The sequence below is a fragment of the Plectropomus leopardus genome, chromosome 16 (genome assembly GCF_026936395.1).
Source record: "Plectropomus leopardus strain MGB_pleo_1.0 chromosome 16, ASM2693639v1, whole genome shotgun sequence".
NCBI lineage: Eukaryota > Metazoa > Chordata > Actinopteri > Perciformes > Serranidae > Plectropomus > Plectropomus leopardus.
Window position 1 is genome coordinate 5,353,596 of NC_142191.1, and position 23,348 is coordinate 5,376,943.

General features: G+C 39.0%; 1 protein-coding gene across 2 annotated transcripts in view; it reads left to right on the forward strand.

Moving 5' to 3' along the window:
* The window catches only part of plcb1l (phospholipase C beta 1-like), a 169,325-nt gene that overhangs the window by 44,082 nt on the left and 101,895 nt on the right, over positions 1-23,348 (forward strand). For both annotated transcript variants that reach the window (XM_088089688.1, XM_042503476.2), the window contains exon 3: positions 2,409-2,477. In XM_088089688.1, coding sequence (XP_087945814.1) covers positions 2,409-2,477 — 69 coding nt within the window. The remainder of the gene's footprint in view (positions 1-2,408; positions 2,478-23,348) is intronic.

Below are 23,348 nucleotides of genomic sequence, written 5' to 3' on the forward strand. Positions count from 1 at the left end.
TGCAAGATTGCATTTTGCGTGTATTCACTGCTAACCACATTACTGGCTCTTTAAGGGACAACGGGCTTGCAAATAAGCCTGAAATAATTGGTCGATGGATTGTTGGATGTATAAATGGACAGACTGGATGAGCTGATGGATGCATGTTTGTTATGTGTGTCCACTTATAGATGGACACAGGTTGCCTTTCCTGAGTTTGGCATGCTGGAGGGGAAGTTTACTTCAGATCACTAACAGGAAGTTTGAGTCATATGTTTTGACTTTGGTTAAAGGAACAGTGTGTCTGATTTGGGGTGATTTAGTAGCATCTAGCTGTGAGGATTGCAGATTGCAACCAGCTGAAACTTCCCCTGGTTAGATTTCTATAAGTGTTCATTGTTCAGGAGGTTTTTACCAGGAGCTGAATTATCCACAAAGGTCTCTTTCTCTCTAAAACGAACAAACCAGGTGATTACACCGGCACAAACACAGAGTATAGCAGTTTTATGTTACAAATCAGCGTTTCTCTTATGCTGTTTGGCATGTTGGAGACAGGCTGCTCGACCAGCTACTGCTAATGTCTGGGTAACTCTTTCCTCTGATAATTTAACACTTTGAAACCTGATGCAACATCACTTCCCCTCTGCTGCTTTCAGAAGCCTTTCACGAGTAGTTAAACCTTTGAACTCTGAGCAAAGTAGTGCGTTTTTTTCAAAAACAGAAAAGTAACAGTGGGCAACTTAGCAAGAAATGATCCAGAAATTGTAAGAAATTAGAAGATTTAGAAAATGAGTTTTAAAAAGCTAGGTAAAGTATATGTAAAAAAGAAAAAAGCTAGGGAAAACCATATATAGAATTATCATAATGACATATTTTAAAATTATGATACATAATTATTTTAATTCTTAAGCACTTTTGTCCAGGTCATTTTTCTTAACTTTTTTTTAAAAAAAATATTGTTTATATTTATTTTATTTTTTATTTTTTGCAATTTTCAGATAATTGTGCTTTTTTACAAATTTTTGGCTAGTTTTTGGATAATTTCTACTGCTCATTGCCATCTTCTTGTGTTTTTGAAAGACATCAAGACAATTTGCTTAAGTTTTAAAGGGTTAAGATTCAGACTTTCAGGAGGTTTCTACTGGAAGCTGAATTAGCTGCAGAGGTATGTTCTGCTCCAAAACAAATGACGGAGAATAAAGCTTTTTCACGTTAAAAAGAAAAAAAAAATTCTGTTCTGGGCTACTGTAGAAACATTGTGATTTCCACAGATGAGGACCTGTTCAGTAAGTAAATACAAACAGCTCATTCAAGGTAACAAAAGCACAAGGATTCTTATTTTCAGGTGATTATACACTTAAGAAAACATACTTATGATATTATATTCCATTTCTGCCAGTATTTCCCCCTAAATCTTACACACTGGACCTTGAAAAATAATCTGTCATTCAAGAGAAGGGGACAGAAAGTTAAATGCATGGCACTTAGTTGTAAGAGGCTGCCCCTGTCCACAGCGCTCTTATTTTGAATTCTGTCCAGCTTCTCCTCTGCATCACAATTGTGTGACGTGAAATATTGGAGCTGTAAGATGGAACAAGACGCTCTGACATGGCTTCCCACACTGCCGTATCAATAATGAATCAACAGTGGAGCCAACATTTCCATTTACTTGAAATGCTGTTACAGAGAGAGCCTTATTTAACTTTTGGTTAAATCATGACATTGATATTCATTGTGTTATCGAGTCTGTCTCCATTAGGAAATCGTGTATTTGCCAGTTGACCACACACTGGCACAGTTAACTCCAGCCAAGCCGTGGCAAGGTGTTACGGCAGAGCAGCAGAACATTGTGTATGTGTGGAGTGATTTGCATCCAGTTTTTGTCCCTGCCAGCAGTGATTCCAGTGGTGTGTTGCAGTTGACGATATTGTCTGCCATGAAACACAATCTGCACCCTTTTCTTTCTGGCATGTCAGACTAGTCCAGTATCTGATTTTATGAGGAAATTCAAATCCAGAACCTATTTTTAGTCTTTAAAAGAGCAAGAGCTCATTAAGCAAGGGTTGCTGGTCAACATGGGAACTTAACACTTTTGTGCCTATTTGGTGCAAAACACTTCAATGACACTTCTCCAGGGCAACATGTCATTACAGGGTTGCATCTATCTGCACTGAATGACTCCCAAATGGCATGTGGTATTGAGGCAAATGTGTGTTGCTAAATACTGTGATTGTACAAACAAACACCTGAGTACTTTAATCAGAGGTAACCGGTTTGGAAATGGAAAGGGTCGCTGAAATGTTTCCCTTTGGCTTGGATCCGGAAAAACCTTGCACAGAATATCTTTTTGTCCTAAACTCTTTTTGAAGCCTTTGAAATAACACTTGGTTGACATTGATTTAGTAATCTGTATTTCTTCTTGTTTACAGGACACAGACCTACTGGATATAGCGTACATAAAAGATGCCAGAAATGGAAAATGCACCAAAACACCAAAGGTAAGCCCACAATTTACTGATTATGTTGCTTACCCAGCCCCAGTTACTTGGATAAACATAAGAAAACACTTTTTTTAAAAAATGCCTTATGGTTGTTTCTTGTCTACACAATATTATGTATTGAATCAAGAACAATAGCTTGAATATTTGTTCTGATTTTTGTCTGTCGGAGCTCTGGGAATACGATGAGTAGTGTACTGAAAGGACCGAGGAGGGCTTTTTGGTGGCATTATGTTTTCAGGTCCCATTCTCATTAATGTGATAGCTTAAGTACCCCTCAAGGGAATTTCTTTTAATTTGGCACAAACATCCACTTTGGACCCAAGGATGAAGTAATAAGATATTAGTGGTCAAAGCTCACTGTGACCTCGTGTATCTCATTCTTGATTGTGATATCCCAAGAACAGCTTAAGGAATTTCTTCAAATTTGGCACAAACGTCCACTTGGACTTAAGAATCAGCTGATTAGGTTTTGGTGATCAAAGATCAAGGTCACTGTGACCGTGTCTGTCTTTTTCTTGGGATTGCAATATCTCAAGGGCACCTTGTAGGATTTTTTTAAAATTTAGCACAAAGGTCAAACATCCACTTGAGCTTAGTGTCTGTGGCTCAGGGTGTACAGCGGATTGTCCTCTAATCGGAAGGTTGGCGGTTAGATCCCTGGCTCCTTCAGTCAGCAAACTACATATAACATAAGTATCTTTGGGCAAGATACTAAACCCTGTCAGTTCCATCAGTGTGTGAATGGTCAAAAAACTGAATAGTATGGGGCACTTTACCTCAGCAACCAGCGTATGAATGTGTGTGTGAATGGGTGAATTTGACTTGGAGTGTGAAACTGCTTTGAGAGTTTACAAATGACTAAAAAAGTGCTTTACACGCGCAGGTCCATTTAACTGATCAGAATTTGGTGTTGAAAGGTCAAGGTCACCGTGACCTTGTGCCCATCTCATTCTCATGAACACAATATCTTAAGGACACCAGAGGGAATATTGTCAAATTTGGCACAAATGTCCACTTTTGACTCAAAGATGAACTGATTGGAATATGACTGTCAAAGGTCAAGGTCATTGTGATGTTGTATCTGTCTCATTCTTGTGAATGCAATTTCTCAAGAAGGCCTTGAGAGGATTTCCTCAACTTTGGCACAAATGTCAAGAATGAACTGATTAAAATTTTGAGGTCAAAGTGACTGTTGCCTCATAACTCAGAATTATATGTTATTAATATGCTATTTATTACAAAATTGCACACAAATGTCTTATAAAACAAAATGATGAAGTGATGACATAGTGATGACATGATTGTAGAGATCTTGTGTGCTGCCGGAGGGGGAAGATGTGTGTGAAGCATCCATGTTTTCACAGACATGAGAGTAAACTGTAAGTGCAACTTGACTGGTTTCCGAAGGCATACAACCATGAGGCGCTATTTTTAGATTGGATGATGATATGCTCTGTAAGTGTTTATTTTTGCACAGAAATTAAAGTCATGAGTGGGGATGAGCCCAACCATGAATCAGACACTGTCTACACCCATGTAGTCATGAACTCTATTATGGATAGGACTGATATTAGTTCAGGTGGTTATAATAATTGACTTTAAACCATGAGACTGTTATGTACATAAATGGTTGTAAGTTTGAGGTGTAGTTAATGTAATTATCTCTCATGTGACCTTCAGAACATCATATTTTGTATTGCCGTGACTTGTGATAGTTACGGGTTTGTGCATAACTGTATGCGTGGCTGTATGTATGCTGTTCACAATTCATTTTGCACATTTTTAGTGTACGTTTTAGACAGTGATGTGAAGACAAAAGCAAGGAAGTGAAGACTGAATGACACTAAAGATTGACAAACATGATTGGAATTCAAACCCACACAGATAATGGATGGTTTCCAGGGTTTCCAAATTGCTATTTCGCAACTAATTAAAATGATTGTGAGCAATAAGAGAACAATTTCGACACATACTTTTTTTGATCTGGCACACCACAACTTCAAGGAATTTGGCTCATTCTGGTGCTGTTACAAGGCCAAATTTAGTTCTTGCAGTTAATTTCCCACTTACCAAGCGATGATTACAACAATAACCTGCATTATTTCCCACTTTCTCATTATATATCCCCGCTTAATGACTCAATTTCAGGTTTATATTTGATCTAGTCAGTCTTGCGATGAGCTGCTGTTACACAGCAGTGGCAGGCTTCATCGTTTTGACTCCATGCAGCGGGCGAAGCGAGTGGGGGTCGTGCACTGCTGCTCAGTCTTGGGAGTGAGTAATGATGGAATGAGTACAATAACACAGGGAGGATTCATGCATTTCTAAACAGCTTACAGAGTGATGCTGCCCAGGGAGGAGACATGACCACGTGACAGGTAAGATGGTCGAAGCATTGGAAATCCATTACTGGGTGATGGAGCAGTGATGCACCCTGGGCATTGTAATGGGAGCACCAGTGAGACACACTGTCTGAAGAGTTGATGGGATGAGGAGAGGAAGGGAGGAAAGGGGAGAGGGAGGGGGGTGATAAAGCCACTGTGGGGATGAGAGGAAGGGAAGCAGAGAGAGGAGAGGGGAAAGCAAGGGGAGCTTTTTATGTGAGGTCTGCAGGAGGCAAGAGAAAGGATGAGAGGATGAGAGGAAGGACACGGAGATGATGCGAGGTCAAAGGAAGATGTCAGCCGAGAAGCACAGATAATACCAGACAGCAGTTGCTCTAAGTGGACAGCACTTTTCATGGCTTGCTTCTCAAGCATTTCTCCTTCAAGGGGTATGAGGATCATGTCAGAATGTTGAAGGTGTTGCCTGAAAGAAATGCATATAAGCTGAAAGGTTGTTTTTTTTTTTAGTCAACATTAACACTTTGAAACCTGGACAAAAATTTCTTAATAAAACATGGGAGAAAGGCAATGAGCAACGAAAGAAGACATGACGCAAGAAATTAGTAAGAAAGAAAAAGAAAAGAACATGAAAATAACCTTAAGGGTAGCAGGAAGAAATGAAAAAGAATATTTTAAAAAATAAAACAAGAAAATTTCCTGGAAATTGGTGTGGAAGAAATGAAACAGAGTGTTTGAAAAACAAGAAAAAACAAGAAAATTACCAGAAAATTAGTGACAAAAATGAAAAACAAATGACTACCTAAAAATTAGAAAAATTGGCCAAAAAAATAAAAAACAGAAAGAAAATTACTTGAAAAATAGTGACAAAAAATGTTAAGTTAAAAGAACACGGGAATGAACGAATGCCTCCTTTGCAAGTTTAAATCTTAAGCACAGAGAAAGAGACCAAACAAAGTCACAGTGCAGAGGAAAGCTAACATTACAGCTCAGGTGAGGAGGAAGCCATTATTGTTTACATCCTAGCTGTCACGAGCTTCTCATCCATGAGTAAATGCACTCTTCTTTTCTTGAAAGAAACATTGTTGATTTTTCTTTTGGTTTTTTTGGTGCTTTGAGCACCACAAGCCAGCTGCCATCTAATACTCTTATACTGGAGAGAAGGCAGATATCTCCAACACTTGGCTGCTCACACCAAAACAATCTAGACTGATAGTTGTAAAAGCTAAACATGTATTTTCAATATTGGGGTGAACTGTCCCTTTAAATATTTAAAACCTATCAACCCAGGTTAAAAAAATACTGTCTTACAGTGAAAATTGTTGACGCTGATCAGTATGGTAGAGTAAACAAGTGTTTCAGTGAGGAAGAGGCAGATCAAGAGAGGGAATCCTTTTTATTATCAACATTTCAAATTTGAACTCAATACTCCCTGCTGCGCATACAAATCCTATTTTTACTGCCGTGTTGTCGCATCTGTTGGTTTTATATTTTTATGGTCTCTGCTCTTTAAAGCTCACACCGCTCCTTCTGCTCTCGCTCAAGAGCTCCCTTAGCAGCATTCATTCATTCATGCAAATTGCTGGAAACCAACACACTCCCTAAGACAAGACGAGATGTTGAACTCGAGATGACTCGCCGGTAAAATGCTTCAGAAGTGCTTTTATTGTGGTACTCAAGAGTCCCACGTCTCCGCCCCCATATTGTCAAACTCTGATGCAATCATTTTCGGCAGACTGACTCGAAATGGGTTCCAGGAGGGGCTGTTTTGGCTTTCCACATTTTGGAGCTCTTGTTTTCACCACAGCTCAAGTTTCTTCATATTGTCTTTGAGCACCGAATTTCTGTCTGAACACCATTAAGATTTGGAGCACGCTGCTGTAGTCATCGGCTCGTCTCAGTGTGTGGGCAGCATGTCTGCCCTCTGATGAACCTATGCCACCCTGCCCACGGGCTCCAGCTACTCAGCTATGATTCATACATTTTCACCGTAGAGACACACACACAGAACACAAATACATCTGACAGAGAGTAACACTCACTATCGCTTGTACTTTGCGTTCTTGTACACTTGTGCTGAGTAGAGCAACAAAATACGATAAAAACATTGTCCTTGTTCAACCGTGCTCAGGATGATGATGCTAATTAGCATGTGTCCATCCCATCATAACTCAGGCTGATTAGATTGGCCGCTTGTCAAAATGACAAGAGGCAACCTTTGTTAGACGAGTGGCTCCAGAAATAAATCACACACCCTTAGGTCTGGTGAGCAAAGCGCAGCGCTAATAATCACCCACATCATATGCCCACAAATAGCTGGCAGATTTTCCATATCCAACACAGAGAACAGCATGAAAGTAGCAGAAGGGTTCATTGTTGCCGCATTGTTGCTTTAAATCTCTGTGGTTTGTTTTTACGTGCATGGTATTCAGACTGGTGGAAGGGAAATGAACATCTGTTTCCTTTTGGCACTGGCACCTACAACTCTGTCATCAGCTGGATGAATTTGTTTTTTCTTTAACCTTGTGCATATCAAGTATTTCATATTATTAAGTATTTTTGCTCAAATTGTTTCAAAAAGTCAATATTTGCTATTGGAATGGAAGTTATTAGGCAAAGAATGACACAACAGCAATTTATTCCTATTTCCTTTACTAGTAAGCCGGATAATTATCAGTCAAAGCCCCTTTATGCAGCTGAGATAGCTTTAAGTCTGTTTTTTTTTGTTTTGTTTTTTGCTGTTAGTTGCTGTGCATTGCCCTGTAATTCTGGGGACGTCTTGGTCTCCAGATCGTGCTGCGGAGTGAGTGCTCTTGACTTTTATGCTACTCTTTGGTACAAGCAGTTGTAGACATGCAGGCAGTGGCCAGAGGGAAAAAGAAGTGGTTAATTTTCAATTTTCAGAAACTTAAAACGATACAGTCTCTGGATTTTGTTTGATATCCAGTGGTGTCAAAAATTGTCATGCATTTGCGATCCGTGCTTAGCGTCGTTAGTTCGTTTACTATATTACATGAATGCAGCTGTTACATTGAGCATCGTGCAAAGCCCTGTTCAAATTTTAAGACATTATAGGCCATGGATTTTAAAATAAATTAATCGTTATACATTCAATTGAATGTGATTCGAATGTCAAAAGTCTTGTACAGCCATATACAAATATAACAAATGTATAAATTATGTATTAGTTGACATGATGTCAGAAAACATAATGAATATGCAACTGATCTGTGGAGAGACTTCTAGTGGAGATTATTCATTTCAGAACCATTTGACATTTCATGGATGTTGGCCATAGCGGCCACCTTAATGAATATTGTGCCCACAAAATTACCATTTGTTAATCAATCAGTTATGCTGTATTACCTTGAATCTGTGAAGAAAACTTAGCTTTTCTTGCATGCATCCACAGAAAACAGCGGACATATTATTTTATTGATTAATTAGGGACCACGTTTAACAAAAGCAAAACTAAATTAAAACAGCTGTTCACAAACTTTCACACAACTTGTGCAGTCTAATCCAAGTCTAATTTAACCAGTCAGTCGCTCTTTACCTCCCAAATGCATGTGTTTGGGAGGATGCCATTATCGATTCTGCCATTGGTCTGATTCTTCATCGATTCTCTTATTGATTGCTGATCAATACTACAATCTACAATCCTACACAGGTTTTCAGCATCTATGCAGCAGTTTTATTATCTCCAAGTCTGAACATGGTGTAGATGAAATGAGATATTTGTGTAATATTTGTTTTCATTTAGGGTTTTTATAGTCATATATAGTCAATATAAAACCTGCTAAACCTGCCTGTGTGGTGCTGTTCTTATTGTAACAGGATATTTACCCTCAGAAACGGACGTGCTGCTCAGTTGGGCAGCAGTGGCACTCGTGCATAGAGTGTCAAACATTCCTGGAACTTAAGTCTATGTCGATAAGCAAGATGTTTATATATTGCTAATGTTTCCAGCCTTACTTAAGGATCATTTTACAAACTTTGCTTGCAGTGCTGTTGTCATCTTTCTTCGTGGCCATGGATAGATTACTGAACGGGCCTACTGGGTGCAGTCCCAGAGGCCCAGAGTGTCATGGGCCCCCCTGTTGTCTTCACCTGCGAAATGTCACCAAAATTAACATGTAACAACCAGGAAGAGACTCAAAATGACCACAAGGGACTGCAAAAAGGCACAAAATAACTACAATAAGGGGCTAAACAACCACAAAAAGAAAAAAAAAAAACAACCACAAAAAAAGAAAGACATACAGTTACCTAAAAGAGACCAATACCAACTACAAAATGACACAAAACCAGGACAATTGGTAATTACAATGTACAGAAGTCTTGAAGATTATATGGGCTACAACAGTTTATGTTCTTATTTCTAATGCCCTGACCCTACCCTTGTCTTTGGTTTTATTGACCTTATTAACATTTTGCTTCAAAAAGTCCATAAGGCTCCCCCAGATATAGAGGCATGCTATTTAAATTCAAAATCACTTCACTGGAGGCAGAAAAAGCAAAACAAAAGTAAAGAAAAATATAATTTCTCTGACAGATCATTGAATTATTTCATACATTTGTATGAAATGTCAAATGTCAATTCTATACTTTTGGGATAACAATGGGATATGTCAATGCACCTGGTCAGTGTACCAGGCCCCTCTCTGTCAAACCATCTATTTGTGTTGTTTCTTTATTAAATCAGCAGATCAGCTTGTTACTGCATAGCATGCTCCCTCCCCTCAGCATCAACTAAACAACTAAAGCCAATTGCATGTGAAATCTCCCGTGTACACTTAACCATGAAACTTACTTCTACATAACAGTGTTCTTGTTCTTCGCACTGCCTCCTCTTGCTCTGCGAGGGGCATGTTGTCAGGATGTCCCTCTGCTTTGTGCAAGTGTTCTTCTGTCTGAATTGTTCTTGCTTGCAGAACTGGCAAGAGGGAAAATGTAATCAGCATCTCACCATGCTGCTTACAGTAGGTGTCTGACAGACAAAATTACATGCTTTCTTTCCATCTCTCTGACAACCCAACGGAAATCTGTCAGATCCGTCTGAGAAATGTCCCGCCTGTACTGACTGCCTGTGTAGGTCATGACTGCAATATACATCTTGAAAATGGAAAACCTTAATGATTTAGTGCTCTCTACCGCAGACTACATTCTCGGGTCTTTCCATTTTTTATAATGGAAGTAAGAAATCAAACACAGCTACTGTGACACTGCGGGAGGGCAGAATGTGGTCTGATAATTCAGATATCCTTATCTTACCACAGCCTGAATCCAGCACGTGCTGGGTGAATTATTTTCCTGCATGTCTGTTAAACAGGACATGAGGATCACGTAGCTCTTCTATCCCATGATACAAAGACGATCAGGCTGACTGAGTGGAGCAGATGGCTTTGTAGGCTCACATGCTCACACACAGGCAGAGGAGCTCTTAAAATAGCTTTTTTTTTTTGTTTGTAGTATTTGCGAATTTCACACACGATCTCAGGCACACTTAAAATAATCATAATCAACTGAGGGGGGAACAGATTGATTTCTGGGGTCTCCTCACAGAGGACAGTTTACAAAGGCCGATCATCTTGACTCTTATCAGCAGAGGAACACATGGAAATCGCTCACAACTTCAAAACAAACTGGAAAACAGCCATAACAGTATGCTGTTAAAATACCAAATGAATTATGTGCGTCATTTTAAAAGATGGACAGTTTATTCTAGCCTCTCACTATAGGCTTTCCGCGTTCTTTGACATAGTATAAAAATGTAATGAATGGACTGAAGTGTGCAGCAGAATCAAGGCTATGGTGTTCATTTCCTCCGGAGCTTTTTGTTCCTTCAGACTTTTTATTGTGAGGTGAGAGGAAGTAGCCGCCAGCTCCGTTACAGTCTCAGCTCGCAGCAGAGAGGACTGCTGCTAAATACAGAGCAGCTTGTGTGTCCCCAGCAGTGTAACAGGATCTGGGAGAGGCCAGCAGGCCATTATCACCACCGCGCTGTCTGGCCAACAAAGTCGGCTAAAGCTCCATCTCCCACAGCAGTAAGTGCTAAACAGCTCCTCCGAGTGCACAGCAAGCTACTGAAGGGTTTAGATGTACCCTTATCCAATGCAAAGTGGCTCCGTTATGACAGCGTTTTAGTCTGTGATTACATAGTTTAGACAGTAAATGTGAAACTGTTCATACAGTACCAGCATCCCGGTACTTAGTTTTGGAAATGCGAAGCATTGCCTCACTTTTTTTTTTTTTAATCTAAATTCAGTTACAGAAAACAGACCCAGATCCTGAGTGGACTGCACTCTGAAAGCAATTATGACACCACATCATTTCAAGCTCAGACAAATAATTATTGAAGGGGACCTTTTACACTAATTTTCACGTTCATACGTGTGTTTTGGGTTTCTGCTAGAACATGTTTACGTGATTTAATGTACAAAAAAACACTTTATTTTCCCTCCTGGAACACCTGTATTCACCCTCTGTCTGAAATGCTCCATTTTAGCACCTGTCTCTTTAGGACCCCCTCCCTATAAACCCAGTCTGCTCCAATTGACCTAGCCACCTAGCCTAATCCGTAGCCGCTTTCACCTGCTCATTTCAATATCTGCCCGGTTAGTGTGAGTTAACACAGCAACACAGCAACAGCAGTTAACATCCCACACCAAGCCGTTTTAATGGTCCTAAAAAACTTACACCAACACCAAAACGGTTAATTTCAGCTGTTAATTCCTTTAATAACCGCTGGGTAACATTAGCCATTTGATGCTTACAGTTAGTCCTGTCGCTGTGTGTGTGTGAGTGTATGCAGGCTCACACTCCCATAGCAGTAATCTCATAATAAACAAAGAGAAAGACAGCAGGGCAAGTAGCAAAAAAAAAAATCAATCAATGTGGGATGTTGGGCAGTGATTAATATACATATTGAATGAATACTTAGTCCAAATCAAGTATTTGAGCATTTATACCTATCCTTAATGTTTACCTCATTAGTTGAATCTTTGGCACCATTTAATATGAACATCTGACATTGCAACATTACATATTTGACAGAAAACTAGGAAAAGCATAACAGGTCCCCTGTAAAGGTTCTATAGGTACAATCGTTGAAGCGAGAAAGGTTTATTGAGTCTCATCTTTACAGGATTTTTTTTTTCTTTTTTGCTCGATGGCTCTTGCTGTGGCAGTGTTTATTTCCATGTGTGCTGTCTGGTGTGTATCGATGAAAGCTGGAGTCACAGCATGTGCTCCAGCTGCAACAATCACAGCGCTCCAAATCCATCGATGTAAGAATGGGCAAGGCCTTGGTCTGACCCTGAACACAATCCTGCATGACAAGATGAATAGCTGAGAAAGCATGGAAATACTAGGTAACATGAGTTTGTTGACAGTGCAAAGCGTGCTTGGTATACTGTGTAATGAACACTGTATGTGGTCAGTGGAGATGTCCGCAGCTTTGACAAAATGAGTGACAGACAGTCAAGATATACGACCTTTGCCGACATGTGAAACGTCTCTCAACAGGCTGCAGACGCTTTAATTTCTGGTTTGCATATTAGCAGCGGCAATCACTTAGAGGCAATAAAATTACCAAACAGCCTAATCATAGCTCTGATGAGTATCCAGGTGCATCTGCTGCTGTTGGCATATTGTACATTGTGATGTCCAACATTTATAGCAGCAGGTCTATTTGAGCTGTGCATTAGCGTATCACTGAGCCAATGATGTATGTGTGTGTATGTGTGTGTGTGGAGTATGATAATATCAGTGCTATGCAGAGGTGTTATTTCCAGTGTATTTCAATGGTGTAATGCTGTGTGCATGAGACTGTGTTGCAGATGTAACAATATATATGCAAAAAGCCATCGTCTAACTCTATGTCCCAGAGAGACAAATTGTAATTCAAACCAAGGTCTCACCTGCTGCACAAGTACACCGTCCCCGATGAGAAATAATAGTTGTTCAGTGCTAACCTGTGTGATTTATTCAGATGGTTGTCAGCAGCACATCTTGCTCTCACTGATAGGCTGTAGATTAGTGTCCCATGGCAGTGTGTTGAAATAGTGGACCTGAGACTATTGGTGTTTTGCAGCGTATTAATGAATCCTTAAGAATGACAATTGTGCAAACGAGCACTGATGGTTTGAGAGATGAGCAGCTGAATGTGAAAGGAAACTTTAGGGGGACAATCAATGATAATGAGACTCTGCGAAGGCCTTTGTTAGAGTGGCTGAGAGACAGGGAGAGAATTAGTGCGTGTGTGTGTGTGTGTGTGTGTGTGTGTGTGTGTTCAAGAGAGAAAAAAGAAAAATAGAGATTGCAGGCACAGTGTTTCGCAGGCTTTTGTAGCAAAGTGCTGAAATTGGTTTTAAGGATTAAACTCGAGCTGAAACAAATAGTTGTTTAACATTGTTTATATAGAAAGTCGTGAACCCTTTATATACCATACAATTCCTCTTGTATGATGACGAAAAGGGAACAATAACATTGCAATTCTGCCCAAAATAAAACAAAGCAATTATAAAATTAAAAAGATCTTGAATTAAATCAGGAACTGTCTGATCAAAGATAAAGTAAACACTATTACATATCCATTACACTGATACCAGCTGTCAGTACTTTACAGTAGGAGTAGAACCAGTGATTTTCATGTATTTTATAGATTTTCATTAATGAGATAACTGCAATTTATTGTTTTCAATTCCAGATTATCCAACCTAAAATTATGACCCACATTTATGTAAAACATTTAAACTGTACGGATATGTACAAGTAAGTTAAGCGACAGAATAGTTTGATTTCCACTCACTTGTTAATGACTTTACACGACTGGCCCCAAAACAACATATATTACTGTTTTAGCAGTTGCAGTTTTAAGCACGTCCTTAACGTCATGAAACAGAGCTCCACTGGTTGGATTAAGACAACAAAACTATGAGGTTAGGAACAACATGTTTGTTTTGTATTTAAGTGTTTCTGTCACAAATGTAACTGATTCACCACATATGTCACTAGCATAGCATGCTACACATACGAGGCTACATTTTAATTAAAAGAAGTCAACGATGGCTTTGAGACATGAACACCGGTCTGTCGGTGAAAGTCCTGTGCTTGCATGACACATACACCACCCCTCCTGCCTGCCTTGAAAAGGCCTCTCCTGCACAGTTGACCTTTATGTGGTCAAGATTTCATTTAGAGTGGGCTGGCCAACAAGTTGGCGAATGCCAGTATGCACCATTAAGTAGAATAAACACCAGCGAGCTAGCTGCCAGCTTTATGCTACTTGAAAACAAAATAATACATTCTGAGAAATGTTAGACAGCTAACTTAAAGGATGTTTTCAGCAGAATTATTTGCATGTTGTCTGTTGTAATGTAATTTGATGATGAAGATGAAGGAGTGATTTAAAAGATGTGAGTCTACAGACCCAAAGATTGCTATTACAGAAAAAAAAAATTGAAGTATTTACAATTGAGAAGCTGAATTGTGAATTTTTACTCAGATAATTCCTTTGATATGTAATAGGTTATCAAAATTTTTGCCAATTTATTTCAGTTGATTAATCATTTGATTATGTCAGCTCTCTTTTACTCATTTTATTAATTGGTGCTTGGGCAAATTTCAGTCAGTGCCAAAACAGGATAGAGGTTTATTACCAAGTCACAGTCGTGAATAAGTCGATAGCCCTTTTTTTTCTATTTTAAAATTAAAACACACTTTCTTAAATGCCTGTGCGAAGGGTGAGTGTGAGAAGCTCTTTCAAAATGTCCACATACAAAGACAATAATTGAATGAAAAAGGGGAAAGATTTGTATGCGGTTAATGTGAATGATAAGTGTGGCACTCCATTTCTCCCCAGCGGGCTCAGATACATTTTAGTGCACAGAGGCATGAAACTGTCTGTCAGTTGACAGAGTCTGGGGAGAAGACTCCCACACATTCCCGTTTTAGACATAATTCACACACACACACACACACACACACACACACACACACACACACACACACACACACACAACACGCAATCACACATGGCACTTTGTGTTATGTGACCACTGAAATAAACATGCCATCACGCTATCCAAGCATGTATCACCCCCTCTCGTGTTTGACTCTCTCTCTCTCTCTCTCTGTAGTCAGTCTGGCAATTCAGTCGATGCAGTCAGTGCCAATATGTGAAGAAGAGATTGGAAACCAATAGCACTGCTCCTGAATATTGTTTTCATCAGTGGGGATTGGCCGTAGGGCAAATGGCAGCCTGCAGTAAGAGGTGATTAAAGTAAACGGGTGTATGGACTCATTGATTTTCATAAAAGAAACTGCAGCACCATTTGTCATCAGTAAAAGACGAGCAATTGATCAGCGTCAAGCATCGATGTTACCTGCAGACAAGCAGCAGGGAATGAAAAAGGGGCAGTGTTTAAACAAAATAGAAAAGAAAAGGTTAGCATGATGGACCCTGATGGGTTTGAGTTTGATTTCTTCAGTCAATTACTCCGATGATCCCTGCACACAGATGAATTCCCCGGGTGTGAAGCTGGCTATGTCATTAGCGCTTGTGGAGAAATCGAAAGTGATGCTCACTCTCTCTTTAGACTACCTCAGAGGCTGCTCCTGTTCCCAGTCTGAGACCTGAGCTGCGGAGCTCGGATAAATGAGGAAAAGAATGATTGAATGAATGAACAGATGAAATAGAGACTGATGACGAACAGAGCGTCCTGTGTCAGCGCAGTTACCCAAGTGGCTCCAGAGATGACTATCTTGATGAAAAGGTCAGAAGGAGCACAATGGTGCACCTGTGCAGGTTGAACCCCAGCTGGAATGTCTCAAACCATTTATTTAGGAAAAGAGGATTCTTCCTTTCTGTAACGGTGGTCGTCTGTATTCATCACAAGAAACCGGACGACCGCCTGTGATGCTAGTTAACCAATTAGCACAACGCAGTTTAACGTTGAAAGAAAAGAGCATATTAACCGTGCAGCAGTGAACCACAACACAAACCAAAGTTTTGGCTAAAGAGCTCGATGGCTGAAGAAAAACAACCTTTGTTTTGACCTCACAACCTCTTGACTATAGCCCTTTGTTTACATATTTCACTTCCATTCGTCTTCTCATGCTTTGAGCTGAACTGATAATTAGAGCGATTTAATTTCCAATGGGGGCACCACCGGCAACTCAGCATGCTGACCAGGGTCAACGGTGCAGGACACACTGGGGCGACGAGGGCTGTGGACACTCACTGTCAGCCCAACGTGGGCGGAGAGCGGATTAGCGGTGTGGTGTGTCACAGCCTGTAAAGAAATTTCTTCAAATTTGGCAAAAACATCCACTTTGAGTCAGGGATAAACTGATTAGACTTTGGTGGTCAAAGGCCAAGGTCACTGTGAACTTACATGCGTCTCATTCTCATGAATGTAATATCACAAGAAGACCTTGAGGGAATTTCCCAAGCATCCACTTGGACCCAAGAATGAATTGATTTGATTTTGGTGGTCAAAGGTTAATGTAACCTCGCAAATCATGTTTTTGGCCACAACCGAAGTATTAAAACACTAATTATGAGAAAGTCTCACATTTGGTGAGATACTGAATTGATGACATTAATCTTGAATCTTGAATTGAATCTCTTCTGTGCTGCCTGTGTGATGTTCGAAGCATCCATGTTTTTACAGACGTGGCTGTGAACTATAACTGCAACTTGACTGGTTCTTCGAGGCATCCAAACGAGGCAGTAAATCTAGCCTTTGTATTGCTTTGTAGTAAAGAAAACAAAACATTGTCTGCTTTATGGCTCCGCCAAAATATATAATCATTTTTCACCCTAAGCTCCGCAAACAAGCTGTAATATCCAATAATATAAATCAGTCAGTGTTGTATTTGTTTCTCAGTTGTCCCTGTTATTGAATTTAGTGAAGTCATCTCTGTACGCTGTGTATTGTATCAAAGAAATTCAAACAGAAGCCCATTGGTTAGATGCAATCACAAAGTCTCATTAAATTACAAAGTCATCCAGACACACAGCAACAGGAGAGGAATACAAAAAGAAAAGCAACAACATTAAATAAAACAATGGCAGAAGGTACGCAAATTAATTATCTAAAAAGTGACAAATATTTTTAACAAAAAGGTTGCAGTGATGGAGGTTTGATCTGCATTGCTAGAAGGAAAAATTCTGAGTTGTATCACAATGAGAAGCCTGACAGGAAGTGAGAATGTCCTGAAAGAACAAAAGTGCTGAAAACTAAACGTGGAAACAAAAGAGTCACACAGTTGCTGGCTCGTGGTGACCCTTTTCTTTCGTCACTGTGCTGGTGTCGGGCTATTCCAGAGGAACTTGGCACACGTCTCCAAGTCACTTGATGCTCGCAGTGAAATCGGATGTGACATTTTGCTAACCCGGCAAAGGTCGTCGCAGTGGAACTGGACCTGATCACACAAGAACCAGTCAAGGCGAGCATTAGAACAGAGCTGCTGCCAGCAAAAAAGTCAGCATTTTGGTGGAGAAAAATGGTGTTAACACAGACAACCATTCATCATTCGTTTAGTTCCTTCAGGCAGGAGAAGGCCAGTCTGCACTTACAGTCTACATAGATAAATGGACCCCCTCATCCCTATCAGATGCGCTCAAGTTCCCCTTCATCAACACCACACGTCATAGTCCACATGTTCATTTAAACCGATCTTAAAGGTGGATATTGTCAGGATTATTTTGTAATACAATTAAATTGTCACAGTTTAGGTCAGTTTGGTCAAATTTTCTTTCCTACTGCGTAAACGTGGAGTAATAGAAGCTGGATCTATATTTAACAATTACTGTTGGGTAACTGTTTCAACTTTTACTTGTAGCTAATTATTACAACGGTTGACCTATTACTTTTATTTGATATTTCAACCACTCATCCACCACTTCCAGCCAGGGCTTGGTATTAGTGCATGATGCCTTTACGGCAAAGGTCTTCAATGTTTCTCTGACTACGGCTGGAACAGCCTCACTTCTATGTAGTGTCAAATTGTCACATTTTTTATGGTTTTTACTTTTTCTATTTTTAAGATTCTTTTTTTTTATATATATATATATATGTTGTTCTTGTTTTTGTTTCTTCAGTCAAACTTGTCATTTTTTAAATGATCCCCTGACCTAGTTCTAGCTAACATACCCCTTTATCTATCATGTTTAGGTATTTAGGTAGTTTATTTGTTACTCTCAGCTAATAATTTCACCTTCCATCCATTAAATTTAGGTAATTTTATGGAAAGTTTATTTGTTAAATTTAGCTTATGATTTCACCTGTATAGTCATAAAGTTTAGGTAATTATATCAAAAGGTTATTTGTTACTTTTAATTAGTAATATCACCTACAATTTCTTAAGTTTGGTTAATTATATCAACAGTTTATTCATTATGTTAAGCTCAAAATTCCACTGGTTAGTCCAGTATGTGTAGGTAATTATGTCAAAAGTGTAATCATTACTTTTAATTTCCCCTGTTTATCCAAAAAAATGTAGGTAATTATATCAACAATTTATTAAATGCTTTTAGATAATAATATTACCTGTTTATCCATTAAGTTTTGGCAATTTATCGGCCGTTTATTCGTTACTTTTAGCTAATAATTTTACCTGTTTATTCATTAACTTTAGTTACTTTTATTTAAGTATATTTGTTAAATTTAGCCAATAATTTCACTTGTTTATTGATCAAGTTTAGATCACTATATGAACAGTTTATTCTTTACTTTTAACTAATAATTTCACCTCTTTATCCTAGTTTAGTTACCTTAATCAATAGTTTGTTCGTTACTGTTTGCCAATAATTTCACCTCTTTATTATCCATTGTAGGTTATTTTGTCAAGTGCGTATTTGTTGCTCTTGACTAATTATTTTAAATGTTTATCCATTAACAATTCTGACTTCTGTGTTAGAGTTATCGGTTTCAGGCACTCTCTAGGGATTTAGGGTTTTATCACCGGGAGGTGTTTACTGTGCAGTCAGTTGATTGTAGCCAGTGGCTAAGAAAAACTACATGTACTTAAGATCAGATCAATCTGATTAAATACAGCAGCCATGAATCTTAACAGTAGCTCGTTTCGCCTGCCACTGTCTGGTGACTGAAGTCTCTTAGGCTTCTCTGAGGCTCTTAGCAGTCCTGCTATCGACTGATCTCTGTCTCGATTTAGCTGTTCTGCTGTGCAGGATAATCAGTCAGTGTCAATATATTGAACAAGTTGCTTTTCTTTTCAGCCATTAGTTAGGTTTCCCAACCATTAGCATGCAGATGTTTGACTGACCCTAAGCTTGCACCTTCTTTAGCTTTATTCACAGGCAAGCTATGGATAAGTTAAAAGACTGAATAGTTTGTTGGTTTTTAGTTCAAAATGAGACTGACATTTGGAAAAAAACAGTAAAGTGATATCAGTATCTCTGTGTGTCAGTGTAATAATTTCAGATAATTGACCTTGTGTATTGAAACGACATTGACTAAAGAATTAAGCATCAGCGGACGCATTCAGCGGCCCCCGCACTGTCTGTACACACGCACGAACACGATGTACCCTGACCACCTTGCAGATGAGTATGAAATATGATGGGTTGTGACCAGTCTGATGGGTCTGTTGCCATGGAAACCATAAGGAAGGAGAGAACAAACATAGAGCTAACAAGGGCAGGAAGGGCTCACTGACACACGGTAACTTTGACAGGAGAGCACATATAGGAACGATCACATGGACCACTAATTGAGTCTCCTCTCGTCTTATCACACCTCTTCTCTCCTCCTCCATGTAGTCTATTTTGGCGGAATAGCATATGTCTCCGTCAGTCTGGGGAGTTTGTTTAACTGCAGTAATTGGAGCAACATTTGCCGAGATCTGTCAGCTGTTCCAAGCTTGTGATTCTCAAAGTGATTGAGGGACGGGAGTTACATGTTTTTTGCCGCTTGACTGAACACTTGATTTTCTTTCATTAAGTAACAAACTTTCCCACCAAAACACAGTCTATCGCAGCATCTGCTCTGGATTAAACCCAGCAAATGTGACGCTTTAGCTTTCCTTCAAATGCTCACAAATCAGCAGTAAGCTTTTAGATGGACTCAGAGATGTGAAGCTCCACTGGCACAGCTTCAGACCCATTTTCATGTTAATTTCCTTGAAAGATTTTGGGGAGAAATGAATCCACCTTTTAAAAAGTGGATGATTATGGAAGCAAACGTCTCAAATGACTCATAACTTTAATTGAAAACTATAATCTGCCTTACTTCACTAATGATCACGAATGCTAATGAAGCAGCGCTAATGAAGCAATGTTAATGATCATTGATCATTTAGAAGTGTGGATGTCTCATTTTTTTGAACGGCGCCGTTAAATAAACATCCAGACGTGCCTGCGGGCAGAAGATAGTTTCTCCCCTTTCCCCTCCAATTTGTTCGGATTTAATTGGGGTGATCAATATCTCCTCCAAGTTTCCCACCATACCACTATCATCCATTTATTCAAAACAGATACGTGGCGAGCGGATCAGAGAGGATGGATGAGATGAGAGAGCAGCTCCTGGGAATTCAGTTGATTGCCGCCTTGGTCACACTAGTCAGCTGCCAACACCATTAATCACATAGGTGAGACCGGGGGGCGTAGTGCACATGGATGTGCTGGTGTGGTTTTGCCTGCATGTATAGATGTGTGCGTTAGTATGAATGTGTGTGTGTTACTGTGTATTTAAGGGACCTTTTCAATGCCAAGGCATAAAGAGACAGGTGACCTTTCTCACTCCCTCCAACGATCCCTTCCAAGCACACAACACGCCAACGACTTAATTGGTTTTCGATAGTAAATCTCAGAAGGGTTAGTAAAGAAAATGTCTGGTTCTTAATGCTGCTGCTCCAGAGACCACTGAGCTCTCTCAAACTATTTCCTCTCCAAAGCACCAGGGCAAATGGAGAAGGAAGCCGCATTCACTTTTTTCTTCTCCTCCGCTTGCTTTTCTCTGTTGAATGATGTTCGAACAAACTTAGAGAACTTGGACAGTCGGTCTTTTGTCTTCTGGAAGGATTTCACTTTGTTTCCACAGGAAGTTGTATTACATTTGTCGCAGCCATTTGTTTGGCCACTTCCATTCTGAACGCCGCATGGTTTGGTAGCTGACAGACTGCAGGTTCTGTTTCACGAGTGTAACACTTACCAGAGATGCTGACAACACTCTCTGGGAAAAAAAAACAACAAAAACGTGTCCACTTAACAAGTATTGCAGCTTCGTGTGCAGTTTTTAAAAATCCCATTTTCTAAAAAGCAAGTGAAAAGTCTGTCACTAAGCCAGCTCCATATCCTTTTTTTTTTTCCTCTCACAAACTTCATTATACAGGCCTTTTGCTGCATTTCATTACCTTTCAAACAATACCTTTTGTTACCATTAAAGGAAGACTATTCGATTAGTGGGGAAAGCACACTTGATTCAGAAATATCGTCAAAGGCATTCTGTATTACGGGTTGAATTATTTCACCCCACTGTGTAATGTAATGTGCTGCAATTATTGAGACGTATCTCCAAGCCAAGTCATTCTGCTCAAAGGTCTAAACTGCACTGTAAGAAGCAATACTATATAAAGCGAGTGGAAGACATTTAGCTTAAGTAGGATGTAATGATCTCTGCCGGTAAAGTCATGAGTATGGTCTCTGCAGATAGATCCAGCATATATCGATGGTGATGCATATGTATATTGATATTTATAGATCTTAATGGCATTAATATATGATCAGTTTTGGGGGGGGTTACATTATATATACAACATATTACACTGCAGCATACCAAATACATGCCTTATTCTACTACATTACTAAAACTAAGTAACACATTTTAAATAGTTTAGGTTGAAATATCAATCAGTCAATCATTTATTTGTCACACATTATTATACAAGGTACAACTCCATCAAAATGTGATCCAATCAGCTCCTTTAACCCTTTTGAAACCTAAAGCGACATTGTTTTTCTTGTGCTGCTTTTATACACTGAAAGAACAAATGACACAGGGAATGTCTAGGAAAAAAAGCAAGAGAGAAACTATATGTATAGCTAATTACCAAAATTCCATATTACATATTTATGTTAAAGATTTTTTTAAGCATTTTTGTCAGGTCTCTTTTTCATTTTCTTTTTAAATAGAAAATAATAATTTTTTTTAGGTATTTTTCTGAAAGAAATAGAGATAATTTGCTCAGATTTCAAAGGGTAACTTGTGCACCTGTAATTTAATCATTTTTTCTGTCTTTTTACATTGTTGGCTGCTGCTTTATAATTGTCCATGTTTCCAGATGATTCTGGTAGTCCATGGTTTCTGGTTTTGGAATGATTTGATATATTTTATCAAATCAAATCATATATACTTTCCTTGGAAAAAGCAAGTAAATATAGCTATTAATCTTAATTTATGTTAACTTTACATCTAATTATTATGTTTACTCAAAATTTTGCTGTATTTACTTAATTTTGTGAAGTTGTTGCAACTTAAAAATGCTAAGTGGAGTTACCTTGTTCTTTCTAAGTGTTAACAACATCAATTAACCAAGCTAGTTGGACTTAACTTGATCATGACGAAGAGGATTTGGCCAATGATGAAGTCTGTTTTGTTAACATGTTTTATAAAATACAAACATGACTGACTAGTTTGCAGATAGAAAGCACAGTAAACTTGGTTTACTGAAGTTGCTCAAACTTAGAAAGATAGATTCAATTAAACTTGTCATTTAAAAGTTGCAACAACTTCACAAAATAAAGTAAATATGACTAAATTATAAGTGAACTTAACTTTTAGATATAAAGTTAAAACATATTAAGACTAATAGTTATATTTACTTACATTTTTCAAGACAAGCAGTTTCCTAGATTCTTTTAAAGTAAAATCAACTAGTCAGATTTTACAGTGTAGTTTGTTACAGTGTAGTTTGTTTAGTGTAGTTTCTGGAGTGAAAAAGAGGATTGACAGGCCAAATGTTTCTATGAAACTCTTCAACTCTGTGTCCATAATTTGTTCTATTTCGGCTCCTGAAGGATGGCCAAGAAACAAAAGGAGCAGACAGTGACTCCAGCAAAAGCTGAGGATTTGTTTTTCTCTGTTTCTGTCTCATACAGTTAAAAAAAATCCCAAAATTTCAAAGCAGCGGATTTCAAGTCAAAGGTCTCTCTGATAATCAGCTGTTTTGGATTGTCTGTCTTGTTAACGGGCAGCAGGCATTTTGTCTAGACACGTCTCCTGGACTGCCATTAGAAAACAGAGACTGGCTAATTAAGCTTGGAGGTGCCTTAGGTGTCTGTTGAACAACCGTGAACTGATAATCATCTTTTATCAGAGATCGGTCACGCGGAATCAAAGCCAATCAGATATGGAGGCTAGTTCCGCACGCGGTGCTGATTCCTCCCGTCATGTGTGTCATTAACACCGTGGCATCTTGAAATGGGGTGTCCCCGAGATCACTGTCAGCTCAGTGCAGTAGCTCAACCATAGGATTAAATGTCCGTTCGAACATTGTT